This window comes from Protopterus annectens, chromosome 2.part0 (genome assembly GCF_019279795.1).
Source record: "Protopterus annectens isolate FY-2018-M chromosome 2.part0, PAN1.0, whole genome shotgun sequence".
Classification (NCBI taxonomy): domain Eukaryota; kingdom Metazoa; phylum Chordata; order Ceratodontiformes; family Protopteridae; genus Protopterus; species Protopterus annectens.
In genome coordinates, this window is record NC_056728.1 from 49,989,695 (window position 1) to 50,012,104 (window position 22,410).

Sequence of the window (22,410 nt, forward strand, 5' to 3'; positions counted from 1 at the left end):
CCCTAGCTGAGAGAGTAGCAGAGGTGTATACTTTTTTACCCCATCTCTAAGGACCTGGATTCCTTTCAGAGGGAGAGGGTTTTAACTGAGGTCGGCTACTGCCTTAGGCCCCTGGGAGATAGTCTCGGGATCTGCAAAAGGAGCCTTGTATAAATGGTGATGTGTGTCCGGGACCCTGTAGAACCTATCGGGCTTAGCAGGGGCTGGAGGCAAAGTATCAGGAGCAGTGCAAGCATCATTAAATGCATCATCTACAACAGGAAGAACTGGAGGTATAGCTAAAGGCCTATGTTGTGGTAAATGCAAAAAAGTCCTAAGCCTTTTCCTTGAATCTGAGAAATCTTGCCCCTGCCATTGGAATTGCTCTCTCATGGCATGTAAGGTTTCCCCCAAAGGAAAATTCCTCTGGTGGAGAGGCAGAAGGAATCGATTCCTCAGCATCGGAGTCTTCATAAGGAGAAAAAGGAGCCTCTGGATGGTCTGTATTGTCTGTATCATCAGAAGAATCATCTGAGGACACTGGCTCAGGGGGCTCTGCTCTAGGTCTGTTTTCTGGAGGAGGTTGAGAGGCCCTGTCTGGATGAGGTTGGGATCCCCTTATTAAAGAGATGAGATCCTCTGCCAGAGTGAGCATTTGGGAACTGGAACTGGGCCTGTGAGAGGGGGGCTTAACAGGCACAGAGTTAGAAGTTTTGGCTGCTTTAGCCCTGGCAAAGGCCTTTATGGACATGGCTGCAGGCGGCCTAGCAGCACCACGTGCAGGGGTTGAAACATCCAAAGGGATGGTGTCCGATAATTCTTGTGAAACCACAGTCGTCTTCTTCTTCTTTCGGCTTTATCCCGGTTAGGGGTCGCCACAGCGGATCACCTGTCCGCACATTGAATGGCAGTGGAGTTTTACGGTGTCGAGTTGCCAGCCCGGCGCCCAACCTTCCACAGAAGGCACACTCACACGCACACCTAGGGCCAATTTAGAGTGTCCAATCCACCTGCAGCATGTCTTTGGGATGTGGGAGGAAACCGGAGCACCCGGAGGAAACCCACGCGACCACAGGGAGGACATGCAGACTCCGCACAGAAGGCACCCCAGCTGAGGATCGAACCGGAGAACCTCCTGCTGTGAGGCGTCTTGTGAAACCACAGTAGCAGGTTGAATTTCAGAGGCCGATTCAACCAGGTTAGAAGGGGCCTCGGTAGTAGTCATGGATTCGGCTGAAGATAGAACCGTTTGCTCGGTTTCAGCCGAAACCGAGACACTCGTGGTTTGCTTAACCACGGTTTCGCCGAAACCGGACCGCGAGTGTCGGTCCTTTCTTTGCTTAACAACTTGTGAAGTCGGAGGATCCGACGGCATTATGTACGCAAAATCTGAGCCGAAAAACTGTTCAGCAAACTCCGACCGACGTCTAAGCGTCCGTCGGTTGAAAGAAGCACAGGCTAAACAAGCTGCTACGTCGTGGTCTGGGCCTAAACAAGGTAAGCACTAAGAGTGGAGATCTTTATGAGGTATTTGTTTCCCACAAGTTAAACAGTTATTCACTGTTTCTGACATCGGCTGAGGCAAGAAAGAGTCCCCAACGGGGTACTTAGCTTTTTAGAAGTCTTCGAAGTAGTATTCGGTAGTAGTAATCTCTGGATCTGACCGACCGGCACTTGCGAACAGCTTCTGCTTCAGGCGCCACGTGGCAAGAAAGACTGAGGAAAATGGCGTCGGCTGATGCCTTTATACCCGAAGAACTGCAGCTATGACGTCGGGTGAAGTGCGACACCAGCCGAGGCCAGACCCAGACTTTGGAATCCGGCCGACCGAAGGGCTGCCTGACGACAGGACAACCCATTTGTAAGGACTGCAGATGCATCCTTGAAGGACATCTGTACTATATTCATCGTGTTACCCTGCTGCAGTCATCACATTTGGGTTGAATCCCAAAGCTATGGATGGGTGGTGGAGTTAAACAGGATTAGAAGAAGATAGTAGGCCCTGCAAAACCGTAGTGGCAAAACCAGCTCTAGTCTTAGAATATAGAGGCAAATGATAGTGTTTGGTGAAGGTGTGCACTGAACTCGAAGTTGCAGCTTCCAGAATATCCTTGGTTGGCACCCCCCTGAGAAAGGCTGCTGATGTAGCTGTAGCCCTGGTGGAGTGGGACCTAATGCTAGCAGGTACCGGTTTCCCCTGATGCGTGTAGCAGAAACGTATGCAATGTCCTATCCATTTTGAAATGGTCTGTTTTGAGATAGCTTTTCCTTGTGAGCCTGCAGCATAGGCTACAAAAAGCTGGTCAGATTTTCTGAAAGCCTTAGTTTTATCCAAGTAGTAACGTAATTGCCTGTGAACGTCCAAAGAGTGCAGGAGTCCTTCTCCTTTGTTCTGGGGAATTGGAAAAAAGGTGGGCAAATGAATGGTTTGGTTTAGGGCCACACTGGATACCACCTTTGGCATAAAGGAAGGGTTAGTTCGTAGAGAGACTCTGTCTTGATGAAAAATGAGGAAAGGCTCCACTGCCATTAGTGCCTGTAGTTCTGAGACTCGTCTAGCTGAAGTTATTGCTAGCAGCAGGGCAGTTTTCCATGAAAGAAATTTTAAATCAGCTGAAAAAGCTGGTTGAAAATGCGGCAGTGTAAGCTTTTCCAGAACAAAGTTGAGATCCCAAGTAGGTGTTGGTGCTCTGCTTGGCGGTCTTATGTTCTTAGCTCCTCTGAGGAACTGTCTTAGGAGTGGATGTGAAAATAAAGGAGGATCCGTGTTGTAATGGACTGAAATTGCTGAGGCGTGGATCTTAACAGATGAAAAGGAAAGTCCTTTGTGCAACATCTCAGTTAAATATTGTAGAATCTAAGGAATGTTTGGATCAAGGGGATTTTGGCCTTTAGTCTGGTTCCAGGCGCAAAATCTTTTCCATTTGTCTGAATAGGTTTTCCTGGTGCTAGGCTTCCTGGCCTCCACAATGACATCTATAACAGCTTTGGATAGAGGTGTTGGCTGGTTGTTTAGGTAATTTGCCATGCAGCCAGGTTTAAAGTCTTGAGCTGGCTGTGTAGAATCTGATTGTCTCGCTGGGTGAGCAGGTGAGGAATTTGTGGTAAAATCCATTGTGGGCCGTGGGCCATGTTCCTTAGAATTGGACACCAGTGCTGGCATGGCCAGTCTGGTGCAATGAGTATCATTTGTGGCCTCTCTAATCTGACTTTCAGCAGAACCTTTGCTAGAAGAGGCAGCGGAGGAAAGGCATAAACTGTTAATGTTTTCCAACTGAATGAGAGGGCATCCACTTTCCAAGCTTGTGGGTGGAATGTCCTTGTGCAAAATTTTTGAAGTTGGTAGTTTTGGGGGTTGGCAAACAGATCTATGTCTGGCCGCCATTTTGAGTTATCATTGCAAATACTTGTGGATCTAGTTTCCACTCGTGGGGATCCATGATGTTTCTGCTTAGGTCGTCTGCCAATGTGTTTTTCTTTCCTGGCAGGAATTGTGCTTGTAGTTGAACTTGGTAAGACAGTGCTGTGTTCCACAAGGTCATTGTTTGCCTGCATAGGGGGTAGGAATGTGTGCCCCCTTACTTATGTACCACATTACTGTGGTACTGTCCATCTTTATTATTAGCTGTCCTGGTTGTAAGAGGTCCTTGAAGGCTGTTGGGGCATTCTGTACTGCTAGCATTTCTTTTTGATTGATATGCAGATGCCTTTGATCTGTAGTCCATTTGCCCTGAATGCACTGTCCTGCCATGTGTGCTCCCCAGGCATAGTCCAATGCAACTGTTAAAGTTTGCCTGGCTGTGGGTAAGGTGAAAGGCTGGCCCTTGTTGAGGTGACATGCCTGTGCCCACCATAGAAACTCCTGTTGAAGGCAGGGAATGAGTGGTATCATTGTTTCTAAGCTGTGGCAGTGCTGAGTCCATACGCTTTTCAGGTACCATTGCAATTTCCTCATATGCAGTTTTGCAAATGGTAGTAGTATGCAAGATGCCATGAATCCCAAGGCCTGCAGAATTTTTCTTGCAGGGAGTTGAGTCTTTGTTGCCATTATGTTGAAGTATTGAGTCAGCTGTTGTTGCTTGTCTGGCGTGAGATAAGCCATCTGGGCTGTTGTATTCAAGCTGGCACCCAGGAATATTATGTTTTGTGAGGGCACTAGTTTTGATTTATTTTCGTTTACTGTGTACCCTAGGCAACTTAGGTGTTTGACAAATGCCAGATGACTTAAAAGAATGTCCTTGCTATCTGCTTGAATAAGGCAGTCGTCCAGGTATGGGTATATTTGAATTCCTCTTTGTCTGCAGTATGCAATTACTGGTGCCAGGCATTTTGTGAAGACCCTGGGTGCAGTAGATAAGCCAAAGGGCAGTGCAGAGAATTGATAATGGGTTGAACCTGCAATGAAGCGGAGGTATCTTCTGCAATTTTGTCTGATAGGGACATGCAGGTATGCCTCCTTCAGATCCGTTACTAGCCAAGCCTTCTTGCCCAGCATGGGAAGAAGCTGCTGTAGTGTTAGCATCTTGAATTTTGGCACTTGCAGATAGGTGTTCAGAAATGAAAGATCCAGAATGGGTCTCCATACTTTGTCCTTTCTGGGGACTAGAAAGAGTCTTGAGTAAAATCCTTGTCCTTGCTCCTGTGTAGGTACCTGCTGAATGGCTCATGTCCACGAGAGCTGTAATTTGTTTTTGTGCTTCTGCCCATTGATTCAGTGGCAGGTTTGGCATTCCTTTTATCCTTGGCAAGGTATGAAAGTGGAATCTGTATCCTTGTGAGACAATGTTTAGGACCCATTTGTCTTTTGTGATGATGTGCCAGTTGTCTGCAAAAAGTGCTAATTTTCCTCCTAAGGGAGCTGCCAAGAGAGATTTGCTTGGTAATTTGAGGGTTGAGTCATTGTGTTTGTCTTCTGCTAGCTTGGGGCCAGTCTTTTCCTCCCTTTTGGGTAGCAGTACCCCATTGGCGAGGTTTGTAAGAGCCTTGGGACTGACCTCTGCCCCTTGGGTGTCTGTATTTGCCCCTCTGTGATCTGTCAGAAGCTGGAAAGGACCAGTTTTTTGTTGGCCAATTTCTGCTGAAACGAGGGGGTTTGTACCTGTAAAAAAATCCTTGACCGTCTACATAGACTTTGCCTTATCCTCCATTTTCTTTAAAACCTCTTCTGCTTTGACACCAAATAAGACATCCTGCTGTAAAGGTGTATCCAATAATTTTGGTTTAACATGATCAGGTAGGGTTTATTCTTTTAACCAAGCATGTCTACGTATGACAGACCCAGTAACAGTTGCTCTACATGAAGCTTCCAATGAATCAAATCCACATTGTAAAGTATGTTTGCCCACCTGTTCAGCTGCATGCAACAGATCCTGCATTTCCTTGTATTCAGATTGTTCAGAATGTGTGCTCATTTTTTGTTTTAATTGAGAAATTAGGAATTGCTGATATTTCAGCATGTGAAACTGACAATTTGATGCTCTCATAGCCAGAGTAGCGGAGGTGTATATCTTCTTTCCCCATCTATCTGGGGCTCTGGAATCCCTTTCAGAGGGTACAGGATTTTTAGCCATAGAAGCTTTAGCCCCTTTGGGACCTTGGGAAATTGTTTCTGGATCAGCCACAGGGCTTTTATAAAGGAATTTGTGTGAGCCAGGTACTCTGTAGTATCTGTCTGGTTTGGCTGGAGCAGGCGGTAGAGAGTCTGGATTTAGACTAGACACTAAGTAAACATCATCCACAATGTCTAAAACTGGAGGGATAGCAAGTGGTCTGTGCTGGGGTAGTAAAAGGAACTCTCGGAGCCTTTTCTTTGAATCAGAGTAGTCCTGTCTTTCCCAGTGGAAATGTTCCCTCATGGTTTGTAAAGTTTCCCCAAAGGAGTAGTCTTCAGGGGGAGATGCTGAGGGAATAGAGTCTTCAGCATCAGAGTCTTCATAAGGGGGAAAAGTGTAATCCTGTCCCTCAGAAGAATCTGAGGAAACTGAAACCTGGTCAGAGGAAGCATAATCCTCCTCTTGCCTTGGTCTTTTATCTGGAGGGGGATGGGAACCCCTGATTAGGGTAATCAAATCTTCAGCCATCTTAAGCATCTGTTTCTTAGGCATGGGGCCTTGAACTGTAGACTGATGTAGTCTTTTTTGGCTTTAATGGAGTTTTAAGCTTAGCATAAGATTTAATGGTGAGTGTAGTCGGTCTGAAGACACCTTCTGCAACCGAAGGTGTTTCTATTGCACCGGAAGCTCCTTCTGCTCCGGTGTCGGAAGGGCCTAATGAAGATGGCTGCGACGGCCTAGTACACTCCGCTTGAGAATTCGCAGCTGTCTGGGGTTCAAATTCTGCGGTCGTCAGGGGCTGCGTAGGCGCCTCACTGAAAACCGGAGAACCGGCGACAGGCCCAGCCGAGGCTTCGGAGTCTGGCTTGGTCCTAGGCTGCCTGTCCTTAGCCTTTCGTTTTTTTATGCATGTCAGTCGTCGGCTGCTCCGACGGCATGATATAAATTTCCTACCAAAGTAATGTTGTGCGAAGTCAAAACTGCTTTTGATAGTTCGTTTATTAAACCTAGCACAAAACCGACAACCTGTGACGTCGTGGTCTGGGCCTAGGCAAGGAATACAATAAGAATGGAAGTCTTTATGAGGTATTTGCTTCCCACAAGAAATGCAATTGTTAACTTTTTCTGACATCGCACTGAGGCAAGAAAAGGTTCCCCAACGGGGTAATTAGCTTTATTGAAGACTTCCAACTGAAATTCGATTCGAAAAACTCAGGTGTTGGCCGACCGGCACTTGCGAACTGCTTCTGCTTCGGGCACTGCGCGGCAAGAAAGACTGAATAAAATGGCGTCTGATGCCTCATATACACCCCTGGCGCACTGACGTCAGGGAAGAAGCGACAACAACCGACGCCGGACCAAGACTTTGGAACTCTGGCCGACTGCGGGACCGCCTGATGGCAGGATAACCCAAGTGTGATGACTGCAGCAGGGTAACACAATGAACATCTGCACTACTGTGGATCCTGGCTTGCGATCTGACAAATGCAGCAACAGGTCAAATGTTTTAGACATTTAAACAAACATGGGAATTTTTCAATGGTATGCGTTATGAATGAGATCTAAAATACATTAACAGCAAACAAGAAGTGAGGGACAAAGTGATGGGTATATTCACATAACGCAGCAGATGTAATCTGTTAGCAACAGCTATGCACATCAAGAAAAAAGTGCTAGAATTTCAGAATTGTGGTTACATAAAGACATAACAGGAGGATAATCTAACAGCTACCCACTGTGGCAGCCTTTCAAAGTCAGACCTATAAAAAAATATATATTTCTTCTTTTTGTCTCCATACAGCTTTCGCCCGTGCTTTTGCCTATCTGCTGGATGTACCTACCCCCCCTCCTTTTATACCACGGATGTCCTCCATAATGGCTGGGGCCAGCAAGGGGGTTGAGATGTCCTGAGACAGTGACAATGCTGCCGTGGTGTTTTCTACTTAGCCCCTCTCCCAGCAACATTCCAGGAATGGGACATGCAATGGGTGTCAGCACTGAACTGTTCCTCAATTCAGCAAAGGGTCGATGCCAGAAGACTATCCTGCCCATCCTCAGAATCACTCTGCAATAGTTTCACTGGAATCCCACAAGGAAAATGCACTGCTGTGTGTTCGCTAGATGCATATGCCACTTCTTCCCTCCATGGTAGGCGCACACACTCCTCACCTCTACCTGCATCGGACACCCAAGCGGCTAACCAAACCTGGGATGCCTTGGCCACATTCAGGGCTTTATTCCTCTACATCACATGGCTAGAAACAGAATAACTGCATTTCAAAAACATTTTCATAAAAGATAATTGCGTGTGGAAAGAAACAGGACAAGAGGAACATTCAGCAAAAGCTTATGAAGGAGAAAAGGTGAAAGACAAGTAAAACACTGACATAAGGTGGAAATTTTCAATACTGTAGACAACCTGAATAGAAGGTAGACAACAGTTTGAGGAGGAAGGCAAGTTAAAGAAAAGTACAGTTTTGTACCTACCATAAATGTAGATGTCCGATAGACATGCAACTGCAGTCATAACATGTGGGTTGTCCTGCCTCAGGCAGCCCTCGGTCGGCCGGATTCCAATGTCTGGGTCCGACGTCGGCTGATGTCGCATTTCTCTCCGACGTCAGAGTGGCTGGAGTATATAAGCATCAGCCAACGCCATTTTCTTCAGTGTTTCTTGCCCCAGATGCCAGGTGCCCTCCAAGGAAGGCTGTAATCAAATTGGAAGACAAAAACAGGATTCCAAACAAATACATGAGCAATAAAACAAATACACCATAACAGATATCCCCAGCTAAGAGTGAGGGGGATAGGAGTGGACCCTAAGCATAGAGGGGTATGGAGGGAGGGAAAACCCGACTGCAGCTGCATGTCTATCGGACATCTACATTTATGGTAGGTACAAAACTGTACTATGTCCTTCAAGAATGCAACTGCAGTCATAACATGTGGGTAGAATACCATAGCTTAGCTGGGGGAGGAGGTATGCTCTAGGAAAGAGATGGTGTGGAAATCAAACCCTGCAGGACTGCCGAAGCAAAGCCTGCTCTGGATCTGGAATATAGGGGGAGATTGTAGTGTTTTGAGAATGTATGCACGGAGCTCCATGTAGCAGCTTCTAGAATGTCCTTTGTAGGCACCCCTCTTAAAAAAGCTGTAGAGGTGGCTGTAGCTCTGGTGGAATGGGGTCTGACATAGGCTGGGACAGTCTTTCCATGAAAGGAATAACAGAATCTGATGCAATGTCCAATCCATTTAGAAATAGTCTGTTTTGAAATTGCTTTTCCTTGGACTGCAGGGGCGTAAGCTACAAAAAGCTGTTCAGACTTCCTACTGGCCTTGGTTCTGTCCAGGTAGTATCGAAGTTGTCTATGAATGTTCAAGGTATGCAAAAGCCTTTCCCCCTTATTCTCAGGATTGGGGAAGAAAGCAGGCAGATGAATGGCTTGATTTAGAGAAACCCTAGATACCACCTTTTGTCATAAAGGTAGGGTTGGTCCTTAATGAAACCCTGTCTCTGTGGAAAATAATAAAGGGTGGTATTGCCATTAGGGCCTGTAGTTCCGAAACCCTTCTTGCTGAGGTAATTGCCAACAGGAAGGCTGTTTTCCATGAGAGAAATTGCAAGTCAACTGATGCTGCTGGCTCAAAAGGAGGTAGAGTCAGTTTTTCTAAGACAAAATTGAGGTCCCAGGCTGGCACTGGGGCTTTCTTGGTGGCTTAATGTTCTTGATTCCCCTGAGGAATTGTCTTAGTAAGGGGTAAGAAAAAACAGGAGGATCAGTGTTGTATCTAGCTGAAATGGCAGATGCATGTATCTTTATTGAAGAATATGAGAGGCCACTCTGTAACATATCTGCCAAATATTCCAAGATAAGTGGGATGTTCAGTAATGATGCATCATGCCCTTTGCTGGTATTCCAATTGCTGAATCTTTTCCACTTTGCTAAGTAGACCTTTCTGGTGGACGGTCTTCGAGCCCCTGTTAGTATCCACTGAACTTCCTTGGAGAGAGATAAGTTGAAGTTATTTATGGGACCTCCCAGGCTGTTAGCTGCAGAGTCTGAAGGTTTGGATGCAGTGTTTCGAAATTGTGTTGAGTCAAAAGTAGAGGCCACTGAGGGAGGGCCCACCTCCTGGTGTGACATATGCTCCGTAGAAGTGGGTACCAGTGTTGTCTTGGCCAATCCGGAGCTATTATGATTCCCTTGGGCTTCTCTGCTTTGATCTTTAGTAATACTGAGGTCATCAGTGGCAGAGGTGGGAATGCATAGATTGCTAGGGAGTTCCAGTTGAATGAAAGAGCATCTATTTTCCAAGCCTTTGGATGGTATGTCCTTGTGCAAAATTTTGGTAGGAGATGATTGAGGTGAGAGGCAAATAGGTCCACTTCTGGCTTGCCCCATGTCGAAGTGAGTTGTCTGAAAGCCTTCGGATGTAACCTGCACTCGTGTGGATCTGTGAAATTCCTGCTTAGGCTGTCCGCCAACACATTGTCTTTTCCTGGAACAAACTGTGATTGTAACTGGGTGTTTAGACTCCGTGATTTCTCCCAAAGCTGCATTGTCAGTCTGCAAAGGGGGTAAGAGTGGGTGCCCCCCTGCTTGTTTATGTACCACATCACAGTGGTGTTGTCTGTCCGTATCATTAAGTGACCTTGCTGGAGTTGGTTTTGAAAAGCCTCGATAGCATGCATTACTGCCAGCATTTCCTTTTGATTTATATGCAGATGTGTTTCCTTTGGAGACCATTGTCCTTGTATACACCTGCCTTCCATGTGCGCCCCCCATCCGAGGTCTGAGGCGTCTGTAGTCATGGTCTGTGTTATCTGTGGTTTTTTGAATGACATACCTGTGTTTTCCTGGCTCACCGAGGCCACCATAGGTATTCCTTTTGTAAGCATGGAATGAGTGGTATGATTGTCTCCAAGTTGTTGCTGTGCTGAGACCAAACGCTTTTTAGGTACCATTGAAGCTTTCTCATGTGTAGTTTTGCTAATGGAACCAGTAGAATGCAGGATGCCATGTAACCCAGGGCCTGTAGGAATCTCCTTGCAGTCATCTGGGTGAGTTTTGCTAAACCTTTGAAGTATTGAGTTAACTTCTCTTGCTTGTCTTCTGTCAGGTAAGCCATCTGAGAGGCTGTGTCTAGTTTGGCTCCTAAGAAGATTATTTGCTGGGATGGCTGCAGTCTTGACTTTTGGAAGTTGACTGTGTATCCCAGAGCTTGAAGTAATCGTATGACATATTCCAGATTTTTGTCAACATCAATTTGTCGTCCGCTTGTATGAGGCAGTCGTCCAGGTATGGGTAAATTTGTATACCCTGGAGCCTGCAATGAGCAATTACTGAAGCCAGGCATTTTGTAAACACTCTGGGCACAGTAGATAAGCCAAATGGCAATGCTGAGAATTGATAATGCTCTGGCCCTGCAAGAAATCTGAGGTATCTTCTGCAGCTGTGTCTGATAGGGACATGCAGGTATGCCTCCTTGAGGTCCAGAGTAATCAGCCACGACTCCTTGCCCAGCATGGGAAGGAGTTGCTGTAGAGTCAGCATTTTGAACTTTGGTACTATGAGAAAGGTGTTTAATGTGGACAAGTCCAGTATTGGTCTCCATTGAGTTTCTTTTCTTGGAACAATGAACAGTCTTGAGTAAAACCTCTGTTCTTGTTCTTGTTGTGGAACTCTTTCTATTGCTTTCATTTGAGTTAGCAGAGAGATTTGCTTGATAGCCTCTGCCCTTTGATGTTGTGGTAGATTTGGCATGCCTTGTTTTCTTGGTAAGGTATGAAAATGAAACCTGTACCCTCGGTCTATAATGTCCAAAATCCATTTGTCCTTTGTCAGTCTGTGCCAGTTTTCTGCAAACAGAGATAATTTCCACCAAGGGAGCTTCTAGTTGTTCCCTGGTAGGCGGTAGTAGAGGAAAGTCATTGAGATTGTGGTTGCTGGGAAGGAGAAACCCCTGCGTCACCTCTTTGGTTTCCTGGCTGCCATTGACGTCCCCTGTAAGGGCCTCTGTATTGGCCTCTTCCTCGGCCACGTCTGTTCTTACCCCTTTGAAACTTTTCTGGATTAGGGAAGGACCAGTTTTTGAAGGCCAATTCCTACTGAATCTGGGGGTTGAACCTGGAGGAAATCCTTTACAGTTTGAACTGATTTTGCTTTTTCTTCGATGGTCTTTAACACATCCTTAGCATTTGCACCAAAAAGCTTGTTCTTTTCCAAAGGTGCGTCCAGAAGTTTTGCTTTTACATGATCTGGTAGAGGTTGATCTTTTAACCAAGCATGTCTACGCATCACTGCCCCTGTCATAGCTGCCCTACATGAAGCTTCCAGTGCATCATATCCACACTGCAGGAAGTGATTGCTTACTTGCTGAGTGTTATGTACAGCTTCCTGCAAAGTCTTCCTGTCTAAAAGATCAGGAGAAGCTAATGCTTTTTGCAAATCGTCTAAGAGATAATCCTGATATTGGAACATATGAAAAAGGCAATTTAAAGCTCTCATAGATAAGGTAGTGGATGTGTAAACCTTTTTACCCCATATCTCTAATGACCTTGCTTCCCTGTTGGAGGGCAAAGGATTTTTTGAGGTGGAGGCTGAAACTCCTTTAGGCCCCTGTGAAATAGTTTCCAAATCAACAGTATGGGCCCTGAATAAATGGGAATGAGTTTCTGGGACCCTGTAATACCTGTCTGGCTTGGCTGGGGCAGGAGGGAGAGAATCAGGGGTAGCACTAGAATCAGAATACAAATCATCCAGAACATCAAGTACAGGAGGAATAGCTAAGGGCCTGTGCTGAGGCTTCTTAAGGAAAGTCCTAAGGCGTTTCCTGGAATCAGAATATTCCTGGCCCTGCCACTTGAAATGTTCCCTCATGGTGTGCAGAACTTCCCCAAAAGAAATATCCTCAGGAGGGGAGGCCAAGGTATGGAATCTTCTGCATCCGAGTCCTCATAGGTCTGGAAGAGCTCTTCCTGGCCATCAGAGTGGACAGAGCCCTCAGAGTCTTCATCTGAAGGAGTAGGGTCAGAGGGTTCAACCCGGGGCCTTTTATCAGGAGGAGGCTGGGATGCTCTCTCAGGATGGGTCTGTGAACCTCTAATCATGGAAATTAAATCAGCAGCCATGGACATAATTTGTGTCTCCGGAGTCGGCTGAGGTAAGGATTTAGAAGTAATATGCTTTGTTTTGCTGGCTGCCTTAGCCCTAGTGTAGGCCTTAATAGACATGGCCATAGGAGGCCTGGCAGCTCCACGTGCAGGAGTGATCTTGTCTACAGCAATGGTCTCGGGCATTTCCTCGGTTACGGTATCCGGAGGAAAATCTATAACTGGCGTCGGAGTAACGTCTGGAATCGGAGTCGTCGGCAATGCGGTGTCTTCGGTTCGGAGCGGTGGAGAGACAGTCTCAGAGGGAACCAGAGCACTCGCGCTAGGTTTTGGCGTGGAGTCGGTGGTAGACGCGGGCCGAGGATGTCGGTCCCGGTCTTTTCGCTTTTTGGGAGTTTGCGATGTCGGAAGATCTGACGGCATGGTGTAAGCAAATTTATCGCCGAAAAAGTCTTCAGCGAACTCCGCCCAGCGCCTGAGAGTGCGCTTGTTGAAGCGAGCGCAGGCTACACAGGCCGAGACGTCGTGGTCTGGGCCCAGGCAAGGGAGGCAGTAAGAGTGGAAATCCTTATGAGGTATTTGTTTACCACAAAAAAGACAATTGTTAACTTTTTCAGTAATTTCTGACATCGGCTGAGGCAAGAAAAGGTCCCCAACGGGGTACTTAGCTTTTCTGATGACTTCGGTATCGTAGAATACAGGAGCTGACAGACCGGCACTTGCGAACTGCTTCTGCTTCGGGCACCGCGCGGCAAGAAAGACTGAAGAAAATGGCGTCGGCTGATGCTTATATACTCCAGCCGCTCTGACGTCGGAGAGAAATGCGACATCAGCCGACGTCGGACCCAGACTTTGGAATCCGGCCGACCGAGGGCTGCCTGAGGCAGGGCAACCCACATGTTATGAATGCAGTTGCATTCTTGAAGGACATCGCAAGCACCTAAAGTAATGGCTGCTATCTAAGGGAAGGTCTGCCAGACTGTAAATCTTACTTCTGCTGCCATTTTTCAATATTTAAAGTGAGTATATGACACTGAACCTCTATAAGGTCAGTGACTAGTCTGTTTAATACTACAAGAAAACCTCAGCGCAGCACTGGGGATCATGGGAGACTACAAACAGCACAAGATAGTGTTGTTTGAGTACAGCAATACGGCCTGCTTGGTACTGGGACAACTCAGTACTGCACTGTACTGGGTAGGTCAGTACAGCAAACAACAATCAGTGCCCTTGATTTCTGTGCAGCAGCATTCTCATTAGCAAACTAAGAAAAAGCATGAAGAAACAATGCAGTCTGCAGTGCGGACTACACCACCACTTCAAAACACTATCACAAAATAACCACTTATTTGTAAATGAACTACAGCATTTGCCAACCATTAGTGCAAGCAGTCTGTCAGTTACAGTAAATCACTGTGCTGCTATATACACACATTAACTCACCTCTAGTTTCTGTGCTCTTTCTTTGCTGAGTGGTTCCAGTGGAAAATTCAAATTATTGTCATCTGCCAAAGAACGCAAATCAAAGTAATATTTGGCATACACACTGCCGGGAACATTAATGTTGAACTGCAGCAGCTCAAGGAAATGTCTTTCCATTTCATTCCTGCGGGAAGGAGGAAAAGTACCATCAGTTGCTAGCTAAGCACTGAAAAATTCCAAGAAGCATTGTAAAAATAAACTAAACAATTGGTTCTATTTGCTCTGAGTCCACTGAACGATCTACCATTACAACGGAAGTTCACCATTAACAAGTATGTACCATTCCTTATGTTACACACGTCAGTACCAGTATGTACATACTGCAAAAAATTCAGTGCCAAGAATAGTCGGGCACATTAGTCTGTGAACATAAATGTTAAATACTCAAGTCCAAACAAAACTGAATGGTACCAGAGTATCAGCTTCCAGGCACTGCCACTTAAGACAAAGTAGAATACCACACGCACTAATGCCTTGTTTAATGATGCAGTGAAAACAAGGATACCCAGCAGTTACTGCTAATTTGGTTTATATGTGCATACACGAGACGAACTATGTTTGCGTCAGGTAACATCTTCATAAGCACTACATACAGTAGCAAATATGATCAGCTTTGCATACAAGGACAGGTATAAAAAAGTGGAAGAAGTGAAATTGACTATTTGTAAGTGGAAATATTTTCAGAACAGACTGCAAGTGATTCAGTAGACTAAAGTGGAGGTAGTCTCCGGGTTACAGACATCCTACATGCAGACAACCCATAGATATGAGCAGGTTGCCGCAATGTCAGAAAGAACGTGAAAAAAATGGTCAAAGCTGCCCAAATCTGTGTGTGTACAAGAGAGATCAGAAGAGTGACAGCAATGTGTGAGTGAATGCAGGTATGAATGAGGACGTGACTATGTATGAGAGATTGGAAGAGAGAGCAATGCGCGAGAGACTGCAGGTATGAATGAGGAAGTGACTGTGGGTATGAGAGGTTGGAATAGTAAGCGTGGTGTGAGTGACTGCAGGTATGAATGAAGAAGTGACTGTGTGTATGAGAGATCGGAAGAGTGATCGCAATGTGTGAGTGAATGCAGGTATGAATGAGGAAGTGACTGTACGAGAGATCGGAAGAGCGAGAGCGATGTCGGAGTGAGTGCAGGTATGAATGGAGGAAGTGAGTGTGTGTGAGAGATCCAGAGAGTGAGCGATGTGCGAGTGAATGCAAGTATGAATGAGGGAAGGGACTGTGTGTGAGATCCGGAGAAAACGATGTGTGAGTGAATGCAGGTATGAATGAGAAGGTGTGTGTATATATAGAAGTCCTCAAACACCACGTTTAATAAGATGTCTTAAACCAGCTTTGTTGATAGGAAGTAAGGAAGCATAGCTACAGTACACAGTATTATATTTAAGATTTTTTTTTTGTTTGGAAGCAAGTGTTTTATATGCAAAGAAAAGTAAAATAAATGCTAGATTGAGGCAAAAATTTGACTAAGTGACATTTAATAAGAACCAAATGATGTGTGTGTTTCGACTTGCATACAAATTTGACTTAAGGACAGTTAAAAAAATGGATCTCGTCCTTAACCCGAGGACTGCCTGTATCACATGCAAATAACTTTAGTACAAAAAAATGATAAAGTAATTTTGTGGGTGGTAGGACTGAAGCCATTATCAAAGGTGAAATTACAAAGTCATGGGCAGTAAACTGAAGACTGAACAGAACCCCCCCCCCCCCCCCCTTTACTCGCTCTGCAATACAGCTTTCTTTCCCATCCATTTAATTTATTAAAAACAGTAGACTGGACCCAGGAGCACATTTTCAGTTACATCCTGGTTACATTCAATATCAGAAACAGAACATTTAGTTTTTTACATAAACGATGCATAACTCAGTCTAAATCAGTAGGCAGGTATAAGTTATAATTTTTTTCTCAAAGACACAGTGAACTTTGCATTATTACTTTACACCGAAGCACAGAATGTAAAATATCTCCAACTCAGAGAAGTACAATTATAGACTACTCTTACAATTTATAACATGGCACTAGTAAGTTATCCTTTACTAACAAGTGACACATTTGATTTGTATTTTGTCTAGACTGTGATAGAAAAAAGTACCTATGAGTAAATCCATGTAACCACTTAAAGTGACTAAAAAGGTACTTTGCACTGCAACAAACATGTTGTAAAGGAGAGTGCTCTGCATCTTGCTATAGGATACAGCATCCCAGGGAAGCCATTTTTCATGCTTATTCAGCCTATTCAGAGGAATTAATGCTCCCTGTGGGTACTGACTTCATGTTAGGTCCCTCAGACCTGCTCTCACATCGGTGTACAACTGTATTTACAGAGTGGGAATGGTCTTCTCTTCCCAAAAGGCTGCAGCAAGTAACGTATGAGCCTTAATGTTATGAGCCACTGCCTGACATGAAAATCCTAAATGTTCTCTTACAGATGCAGAAAACTGTTACACTGGTATTTATGTAGTTGTACTTGTTTAATATGGGCAACTTCTGAACACCTCACCCACCAAGTTAATCCACAAAACAGGCTAGGCTCAGTGAGACTACCCATTTAAACTGCAAATAAATAAACAAAAATGGTTCTCTACAGTAAGGAACTGCAGGTAGCAGAATCTAGTCTGGGGCAAGGAAGGGGTGGGCAAATGGTAAGACATTGCTTAGTCTGCAATACAAACTCAAAATCCTGTCAAGACACTGGAGATAACAGAAAAACAGAAGGACAAAGGGAAAGTAGGTAGCGTACATGACTCCTATAAAAATGGCTGCAGCATTTACACAACAAATTCACCATCACCTGCATTTTACTAATAGCTCTTAAAAATCTGAAGTTTAAATTGCCACTTAATGGCAATTCCTGTGTCAACCTCTCTTACCATCTTCAATAGCCTTCTCTGTTATTCTTTCAAATACTTGTATATTAACATTCATTGTGCAGCGCTTCTTATAATCTGCTGTAAACAGTTCCTTGCTATAGTATAATAAAGATACTTACCAGAGTCCTGAGGACCCTTTACTTCAAGTTTGAGTTTTTTTTTTTACTTAAGGATTTTTTAGCCTCTTCAACTCTTGCCTTGGTCACCAAACAAGGGTTCAAACAAGTTAGCTACAGCTCTGGCTATATTATTCTTTTGTCTTCCATCCCCTATTGGACTTTAATACAGGATGTTTATTCCAAAGATACTGAGAATGACAGACATACACTGCCACGTTTCACTTGTTTCTGTTGTCAACATACCTAAATTATGGTGATCAGACTGCTTGAGAGAGCTTGTCTGGTTAACACACCATGGAACAATAGAAGTAAATACCTGCCTTGGAATTCTGCTCCTACAGTTAGGATACTAAAATGACCATTTTAAGCTGGCTCCCTGTGCAGCTACAGCTCAGTAGTTATAAGGATGCTAAAATTAATCCAAGCTTCATCATACTTGGTCCCATTTCCACAAGTGACTACCAATAATGCATTGATGGATCCTGGTAACAGAAAACAACAATGGAGCGCTATGTCCCTCTCTCCTGAAAATTAATGGCTTGAATAAATGACACATGTAAAGTGTATAGAATAAAAGACTACGGCATGTAAGGAATTTATTTGGTTGGAATATATCCTACAGTTATATCATCTTTCCAGCCCCATCCTCCTCCCCCAAAATAAGGTCAGACAAAGGGATATGCTGTTGACAAAAAGGTATTCACAGGCGTCCTTGTTTACTAAGGATTATCCTAACAGGCTGATAGCCTAGCTTAGACTAAAAAGAGCTACAAACTCCTTGTGGAGGTGGTTTAAATGCCCCTCCTTTGATTAATATCCCTGAGAAAACTCTGGACGCAACTTATCAATGATGTACACAGAATAATGTATTCTAACAGGTCATTTTAATATTAACCGGATAGCCTAGCAAGGATCTGCTTATTACCCCAATGGCATTTCATGATCAGACACACACAGTTGGGGAACTCACAAGGTGAAATCCTATTTCAGGAAATAACACCTGACTAGATACCATACTAATCAGTAAGCCAAAATGATACCAACACAAATGTGACCCTCACCCTCCTTAGCCTCTGAGTAACCAGGATAAACCTCCAGCACTTGTAGCAGCAGTGTTGAACATTTTCCAGAAATGGTACAAGCAATGCAGGTCAATGCCCTGGCTTACAATAACAGCCACAAAAATTTACCATGTTGCTAATATTTAATAAGTGAATATAGGACTTTAAATATTACAAGGATTGAGATCTGAATGGTACAAGTGGCCAAAAGAACTGGTGTGTTTTGGGGATTTTGGTGTTTGTACACCTGGAGAGTTACAGCAAAGTTACATTACTACAAGTCAAAAGACTTCACTGAACACATGATTATACAAAACACAATGTCAAAATTTGACTAGTGTACAAAACACCCATTCACCAAGGAGAATCGCTGGCATTTCACATTTCTGGCCTAGCATTTTACAGCACCATCCAATGTATTGCAAAAAAGTCATTTTATGGGAAAAATTTAACTGAAGAGAATTTTAAAACGCTCTTTGGTTTCAGTAGGTCAGCTGTAATACAATAATGAAATTAAAACCTAAGTAGTACCCACACAGTACAAACAGCCTGGCTGAATTTGAATCTGTAGTGGGGAATCCAGTGATCGCAATTCAGACAGGATGTTGGAGTATATTCTTACAACGGAAGATCTGCCATATACTTACTGCATGGAAACAGTTGTTCTGAAATACCTTTTCAGTATTCAGAATTTACTGCACAACAAAAATGTAATACATTAGGAAACATGATCCCAAACAATCTCACACATTAATCAAATGCTCACAAATCAAAATGGCACACGATGAGAAAGAATAAAACTATAACCTCATGGTGACTCAGGATACGGAGTCACTCTGGATACACACTAACATAATGCTTAAGCCAAATGCATGGATAATTTAAGTCCTTATGAGCATGGTGGTTAAAACAAAAGAAATATTGCTTACAAGCAAATCTGCAATTTCAGCAGTGTTTTTCCCACAGTGGTTTAAATAGTTTAGTTACTTTTTCACTGGTCATGGATTAAAAGCTGCAATTGCTTCCAAAGTACACATGGAATGCAACCACTAGGTTATAAATACATAACGTAGCTCATGTTTATGAAACAGAAAAGGAAGTATACCATGCAATACTAGTGAAACAATGCTTCAAAATAGACTGACATACAAATAAGGACTACAATATTTAAGTAAAACCAAATGCACAACAAAATGTGTCAAAATAAGCATATATTGAATTTAAAGATGATGTTTTTGATACAAAACAAACCTCAAGCTCTGTTGCAATATTAGTTTCAAAATCTTGCTTATGTCCCTTGCACTAAACACATCTGTAAATTGAGTTTTATTCTGGGCTACACAGTTCGATAACAACCAAGTCCTCTTTGCTGTTTTTAAGTTAAGATTTTGGCACTTTTCTTGAAGCAGATGTTCCTATGAAGGAAGAAAATCTATTTGTATAAAAATGCTGCAACATTTTGAATATTTTCTTAACGCAAAATGGACACAGCCAATGACCCTGCACACGTGACTTAAGTGTGCTAATATACAAAGTACAATGCACCAATGTTGGCAACAGGGACATGTATGTCCAATTAAACAAGCATTATGTCTGAGAAGGCGCATGGCTGAAAATCGACATGCAGTACCCTACACGCCAGCAAGCAAGCATGCATGAAGAAATGAAAGAAAAACTATAAATCACTACTAAAGTCAATGTGGCAAACAATGCACCATATGTCAACTACTAAAGTCAATATTTTGAACAATGCACAATACGTCAAGTGACCAAATAAAATGTTAACTGAGCTCAAAGACATCAAGACACAAATCCAATCAATCCTTGTAAATTAAAACATTGCAGGAATAAAATAACTTTCAGTTGATTAAAGATCACAAATGAATGTTCCAGTAGATGAAACTCAGTAGAAAATGCACAACTGGAACACAAACTGCTTGCCACCTTCAATGCCTACTACTCCAAATGACCACCACTTTACCTTTGTGCAAAAGCGGACTGTAGTATTGACATATATGGGGGCAGCACCAGACTATAAGCAGCACATCCGAACGCACTTTTGCGGAGTTGCTAGAAGTGAGTGTAAATAAAGTTTGAATTGCTACCTTATCGTTGCCATTATACGTTTGAATATAAACATTACAAAGGAAGGAATGGATAGAGAGGCTACATCTGAAAGTTTACAGAAAGGCTGAATGCAAAGATGGACAAGTTATTACCGCACAAATGAAACCTCAAAGGCATGTCTAAAGCTGACGGTAAGATGGTTGCCTATGGGTGATTCCTGGTTTCAAATTCTGGCTGCTGTGATGTCTCTAAGCACTACTCCTTTTTAAAATGAGTGCGTTATTTGATAGATTTTGAGTTTCAGGACCGCAGACTTTTGCAGGCAATGCTGATAGGTGCAGATGTACCGTTGTGTTGATTGCTGAGGAGTAGATGCCATTTCTACTGTGAAACATACTGGCGATCTAACGGTGGCTTGACTTTGCAGAATGTTATTTTACACCATACTTGAAGAATGCTGTTTCTGACACTTTCTGAGATCTTTGTTTTTGGTGATATAGTTCCCAACTGATTTCTGCCTGCCCAACTGCTAGTCCCAGACTTAGTTTCTGCTTTAGTGTATGGATGCATGTTCCAGCTAAATGGACATTTTGTCATAGCAGTGTGTGTGTATTACACTATTGCTTTACACTCTTTCAGCCTCAGAGGATCTGTTGCTGCTACAAGGACGTTACTGCCATTTGCATCAGTCAACAGCTAGACTATTTATCCATAGTCCATGGTTTTGTATTTAATATGGTGGCACTTTATTTACAGAGTGTTTTCCTATGTTTATATTTATCCACAATAAATTGCTTAAAATACTGGTACACTGAAAAGCATTTATTATTCAACATGTTACTTTTCATTTTATTTTCTGTAAATTTTGCATAGTTTTGAAGAAAGAGCTCACATTAGCAGCCCTATAATAAAGATAGTTTAAAGAAGGCTGCAACTGATCCATCCAAACTACAGCACAGTATGACAGACACAATGTGCCAAGTCAGAAATCTGTTGACCTGATCAACAGGAGATCCTGACTTGAAATGAAGGGAGGAAGAGTAAAAAAAAACATTGAAAGCAAGGAAATCCTATATCACATAATTGTCAACTATGTGCACAAAGACTTATTTTCCCCTTATTGCCTGCCAAACATCCCATTTGTTCTCCATTACCAGGGTGAGGGTCAACCAGGAGTGCCTTCATAAAACAAGCCATCAAGGGTATCTTTTTGTTTTTTTTATTATTACAATATACTTATCCCCATGCACCCACACAACGATGGCCCATAAGTGAGTCTTACAATGAGCATCTGTGCTGCACCACCCCTCACTTCTGCAAAATGCTATCATCAGGATACCTTGCCCTCCCACAGAAGCAGCAGGTGGTCGGTTCACCCGGTACCCACCAGGGAACTCTGACCATCTGCCTGTGCCCCTGGGCGTGCATATTCCCCTCCTGCATCTCTGGAGAAGCATGCACATCCTCTTCCCTCCACCTGTGCCATTAAGTGCCACGTTGCTAATTAAACTCTGGTCACCTGAGCCAGTCATGGATCTACCATAGATTCACAGATATTTCAAGGCCACTGAACCTCACAAATATTCCCACCCTGCCACTAACCTCCCTCAGGCAGCACCTCCTTTTTCCAGAAAGGTCGCACTGGTCAATCCTCAAGTAAAGTTGTGCTATCATTCTAGTCATGCAGTTCATTTTTAAAGGAAGACAGAGAGTTGCACTGCTTAACATGCAGAGGAAGTTTATTCCAGAGATTTGAGAGGTGTTGGGTTATAAATACATTCTTCCATCATGTTTCACTTACCTGTTGGTGAAGATTGAAGTCCCTGATTCTAGTATTGTGGAGATATTGAACTTGAAACAAGAGATCCAAGACAATTTGACCTCTAATGGCACTGAGTGACACAGTGATCTCCTCTTAAAAGTAAGACACTGAAGAAAATTGAGAGCGCTTCCAGCCTCTCTTGGCAGCTCAGGGAGTTTTGGCCAGTGATCCTTTTTTTTCTTTTCTTTTAGAAATCTTTCGGGTCTAATTGTTTGATATGTTTAGTATCTGAAGAATTTCTCCTTTTCTGAAAATACTTGTATGCTTAATCCAAGGATTGCTGTATCAGTAGTAGGGGCAGTGCAAAGGGGATTGCTCCCTCCCTTA

At 43.6% G+C, this 22,410-nt stretch overlaps 1 protein-coding gene across 1 annotated transcript in view; it reads right to left on the minus strand.

Annotated features, from left to right (window-relative positions):
• Positions 1–22,410, minus strand: part of CCNYL1 (cyclin Y like 1) — a 1,025,424-nt gene that overhangs the window by 80,088 nt on the left and 922,926 nt on the right. The window contains exon 9 of the mRNA XM_044060538.1: positions 14,089–14,251. Within this exon, the coding sequence (XP_043916473.1) occupies positions 14,089–14,251 (163 nt within the window). The remainder of the gene's footprint in view (positions 1–14,088; positions 14,252–22,410) is intronic.